At 52.1% G+C, this 5,000-nt stretch overlaps 1 protein-coding gene across 1 annotated transcript in view; it reads left to right on the top strand.

Moving 5' to 3' along the window:
• Positions 1-1,459: 1,459 nt before the first annotated feature.
• The window catches only part of elk4 (ETS transcription factor ELK4), a gene marked incomplete at its 5' end in the record, with an annotated part of 10,472 nt that continues 6,931 nt past the window's right edge, over positions 1,460-5,000 (top strand). The window contains 4 exon segments of the mRNA XM_080551307.1: positions 1,460-1,666; positions 2,946-3,033; positions 3,036-3,384; positions 3,683-3,854. Of these exon segments, the coding sequence (XP_080407433.1) occupies positions 1,460-1,666; positions 2,946-3,033; positions 3,036-3,384; positions 3,683-3,854 (816 nt within the window).

The following is a 5,000-nucleotide window of genomic DNA, read 5'->3' as shown; positions in this document are numbered from 1 at the left end:
CCATCATGCCTTTGAATCAAAACATTAATGCTGCCACGACCCCTTTACTTTAAACTTTGAAATGGAACGTTCTCTGGCGTGCACCTAGATCCACAGTAATTGTTGGAATTGGAATGTAATGTCATGTATTACTGGCTTGTAGTGTGTTAGTAGACACACACACACACACACACACACACGTCGTCATATTTGGACAAGTAACTTGAGCTCTCGGACAAGTAAAAGATAAGTTCACTTGAAAAAGCTTAATGTCAAGCCCTGTTGTGTGTGTGTGTGTGTGTGTGTGTGTGTGTGTGTGTGTGTGTGTGTGTGTGCGCGCTTATATGTGTGTGTGTGTGTGTGTGTGTGTGTGTGTGTGTGTGTGCTTATATGCGTGTGTGTGTGTGTGTGTGTGTGCGTGGTGGATGAAACATTTCTATTCTAATGTTATTGAATGCTAGAGGTGTCTAGCCAGGCAGCTAGCCAGAGGAGACCTAGCGTCAGGCTGTCAGCAGTGTCAGGCTGTTGGCTCTGAGCTCTCTGAGTGAGTAGTGACTGTCTGGCAGGACTGACTGTGAGTCGGCCTAACACACACACACACACACACACACACACACACACACACACACACACACACACACACACACACACACACACACACACTCAAACATGTGGTTCAGGCAGGGAAAGGTTGCCATGCCAACACCATGCTCAAAAATAATCCATCTGAGCAGTTTTATGAATTTCCCCTGAACTGACTGTTTATTGTGTCTGTGGTCCCCTCTCCCTCTCTTCCTCCTCCTCTCTTCCTCCTCTCTCTCTTCCTCTCTCTCTTCCTCTCCTCTCTCTCTCTCCCTCTCCTCTCTCTCCTCTCTCTCTCTCTCTCTCTCTCTCCCTCCTCTCTCTCCTCTCTCTCTCTCTCTCTCTCTCCTCTCTCTCTCTCCTCTCTCTCTCCTCTCTCTCCTCTTTCTCCTCTCTCCTCTCTCTCTCCCTCTCTCTCTTCCTCTCTCTCTTCCTCTCCTCTCTCTCTCCCTCTCCTCTCTCTTCCTCTCTTCTCTCTCCTCTCTCTTCCTCTCTCTTCCTCTCTTCCTCTCTCTCTCCCTCTCTTCATCTCCCTCTCTTCCTCTCCTCTCTCTCTCTCTTCCTCTCTCCTCTCTTCTTCCTCTCTCCCCCCTCCTCTCCCCTCTCTCTCTCCCTCTCCTCTCTCTCTCTCTTCCTCCCTATCTCTTCCTCTCTCTCTCTCTCTCTCTCTCTCCCCTCTCTCTTACTCTCTCCCCCTCTCCTCTCTCTCTCTCTCTCCTCTCTCTCTCTCTCTCTCTCTCTCCCTCTCTCTCTCTCCCCTCTCTCTTCCTCTCTCTTCCTCTCTCTCTCTCTCTTCCTCTCCTCTCTCTCTCTCTCTCTCTCTCTCTCTCTCTCTCTCTCTCTCTCTCTCTCTCTCTCTCTCTCTCTCTCTCTCTCTCCCTCCCCAGCCAGGGGTTTGATGGACAGCTCAGTGACCCTGTGGCAGTTCCTGCTGCAGCTCCTATTGGACCCCGCCAACGACCACCTGATCTGCTGGACCAATGAGGAGGGAGAGTTCAAGCTGCTGCAGGCGGAGGTGGTGGCCAAGCTGTGGGGCAGCAGGAAGAACAAGCCTAGCATGAACTACGACAAGCTCAGCCGCGCGCTGCGATACTACTACGACAAGGTACTACACACCACACACACACCCACACACCAAGGTACACACCTAGCCTAGCCTAGCATGAACTACGACAAGCTCAGCCGCGCGCTGCGATACTACTACGACAAGGTACTACACACACCACACATACACCCACACACCAAGGTACACACCTAGCCCTACGATACTACTACGACAAGGTACTACACACACACACACACCCACACACCAAGGTACACACCTAGCCCTACGATACTACTACGACAAGGTACTACACACACCACACACACACCCATACACCAAGGTACACACCTAGCCCTACGATACTACTACGACAAGGTACTACACACCACACACACACCCACACACCAAGGTACACACCTAGCCCTACGATACTACTACGACAAGGTACTACACACCACACACACACCCACACACCAAGGTACACACCTAGCCCTACGATACTACTACGACAAGGTACTACACACACCACACACACACCCATACACCAAGGTACACACCTAGCCCTACGATACTACTACGACAAGGTACTACACACCACACACACACCCACACACCAAGGTACACACCTAGCCTAGCATGAGCTACGACAAGCTCAGCCGCGCGCTGCGATACTACTACGACAAGGTACTACACTCACCACACACACACACCCATACACAAAGGTACACACACCACACACACACACCCTGTTAAGGGCTGGTTTGGTAAGGGCAGGGCAGGGTAGGCCTGGTGGAGAGATGATTCACTCACTCAGTCAAGTGTGTTTGTTGCCAGTCACTTTGGATAAAGGCGTCTGCTAAACGCCAGAAATGTACATCTAAATGTAAATGTAAATGTAGCGTCGTGTCTCCCACGCTGTCTGTGGTCCGTCTGGGGTAGCGGTGGTCAGGGCTGATTGGCTGGTTTATTTACACAGACAGACAGGAAGGATGCAGACGTCCCACGCAGAAGGGCTTCCTGCCCTCTTATGTGTCTGTCTGTCTGTCTGTCTGTCTGTCTGTCTCCCTGACGGACAGACAGGTGTTTTACATTCTCTGCTGAAGTCCCTTGGATCCCTTCACGAGAGGAGAAGGAATATGTACACGTCAACATGTGGATCTGAGGCCGTTTGAAACACTAATTAACTCACATTCTCCTCTCTCTCTCTCTCTCTCTCTCTCTCTCTCCCCCTCCCTCCCTCCCTCCCCCCTCCCTCTTCCTCCCTCCCTCCCCCCTCCCCCTCTCCCTCCCTCCCTCCCTCCCCCCCTCCCTCTTCCTCTCTCCCTCCCTCCCCCAACAGAACATCATCAAGAAGGTGAACGGCCAGAAGTTCGTGTACCGCTTCGTGTCCTACCCCGACGTCCTGAAGGGGGAGCTGTCCTCTCGGCCGGGGGAGGGGGGGGGCGGGGGTGGGGTCGGCGGGGAGGGGCTGGCGGTGGGGGGAGGAGGAGGGGGGTCCTGCCTCTCTCGGAGAGGGGGGACAACAGCCCCCGGGAGGGGGAGGGAGGAAAGGGAGGAGTAGGAGGAGGAGGAGGGATGGTGTGGGGACAACCCAAGCCGTCGAACCGCAACGACTACATCCACTCCGGCCTCTACACCTCCTTCACCCTGACCTCCCTGCAGAACGGACGGCAGCTCTTCAAGTCCATCAAGATGGAGAACCCCGCGGACAAGATGGCCGCCGTCGACAGGAAGTCGTCGTCGAACCCCGGCAGCGCCCAGGGCCAGGACCTGACGCTGTCCTCCTCCTCTTTCTCCTCCTCCTTCTCCTCCTCCTCTTCCTCCTCCAGCCACTGGCCTCTCCCTCCTCCGTCATCAAGTTCGGCACCACCCCCCCGAAGTACCACACACACCCCCCCTCCTCCTCTCCTCAGGTCGGCACGGAAACGACAACGTCCTCCCCCACGTCCAATCAGGTGCTGGCTCTGCCCTCCCCCCTCATGCGGGCGAGGTGGTGGCGAGCACACACACACACACACACACACACTCCTCCCTGCCCCCCCTCCAGGCGGTGTGTGTGTACGGGGGGGGGCTGGGGGGCCGGGGGGAGGCGGTGTTGCTGGCGCCGGGCCTCGGCCTATCAGAGCTGGCGGACTCGCGTAGCCCCTCCCCCGGCCGGCTGCCCCCTGACTCCGCCCAGGAGCTGGTGATCGACAGCGACATGGAGTCTGTCTCCTCCCAGCAGGCCGACACACGGAGTCACCACGGGGTGAGAGAGAGAGAGACACACACACACACACACACACATATATACACACACACACACACAGCAGGCTGAGGCACGAACACACCACAGGGTGAGAGAGACATACACACACACACACACACAACACATACAGTATACACACACACCTGAGACACAGACACACCACGGGGTGAGAGAGAGAGAGAGAGAGACACACACACACACACACACACCTGAGACACAGACACACCACGGGGTGAGAGAGAGAGAGACACACACACACACACACACACACACACCTGAGACATGGACACACACACACACACACACACCTGAGACACGGACACACACCTGAGACACGGACACACACACACACCTGAGACACGGACACACACACACACACCTGAGACACGGACACACACACACACACACCTGAGACACGGACACACACACACACACACACACACACCTGAGACACGGACACACACACACACTTGGGGTGCAACGGTTCAGTTTTGGGTCAGGGTTTCGGTACGTGTTTTGTGCGTAAGGAGAAAAGAAATACATATAATAATTAAAAAATAATAATATTTAGATTATATCTTTTATGTATATATATATAAACGGTATATATATATATTTTTATATATTTTTTTTTTATTGCTTATACTTATGGAACTTTAACATTCAGACACATTCCAGAATATGACTGGTATGTATATATAATGTGTATATAAACAAAAGACACTTTCAAATGTAAAAAATTATAATAAACACTTAAATGTAAATGCCTCTTAGCCTTGACTGCTGGTGTAGGAGAGGAAATAGAAATAAAAGTGCACTTTAGCCTTGACAGCTGGTGGCCCATGTACGTATTAGTAACTTACATTTATATAGCGCCTTTCACAAACCCAAGGTCTCTTACATTTGTATTATGCGACGCGTGTGAAGTTGGACCCCTAAAACACACACACACACACACACACACACACACACACACACACACACACATACGTGAACATGAATAAATTGACTCTGTAAGTAAATTCTAGGAATAATTTTTTTCCATCATACTTTTTTGCCAGTAAGGCCGTGAAATAGATCTTACATTTTATTAAAAGTGGTCTTAAAAAGGTCTTAAATTCGACTTGTTGAAACCTGCAGGAACCC

Source organism: Nansenia antarctica, assembly GCF_963989245.1.
Source record: "Nansenia antarctica genome assembly, contig: SCAFFOLD_238, whole genome shotgun sequence".
In the NCBI taxonomy this organism is placed as follows: domain Eukaryota; kingdom Metazoa; phylum Chordata; class Actinopteri; order Argentiniformes; family Microstomatidae; genus Nansenia; species Nansenia antarctica.
The sequence above is the reverse complement of the archived record's forward strand: the minus strand, read 5'-3'. Positions and strand labels throughout refer to the sequence as shown.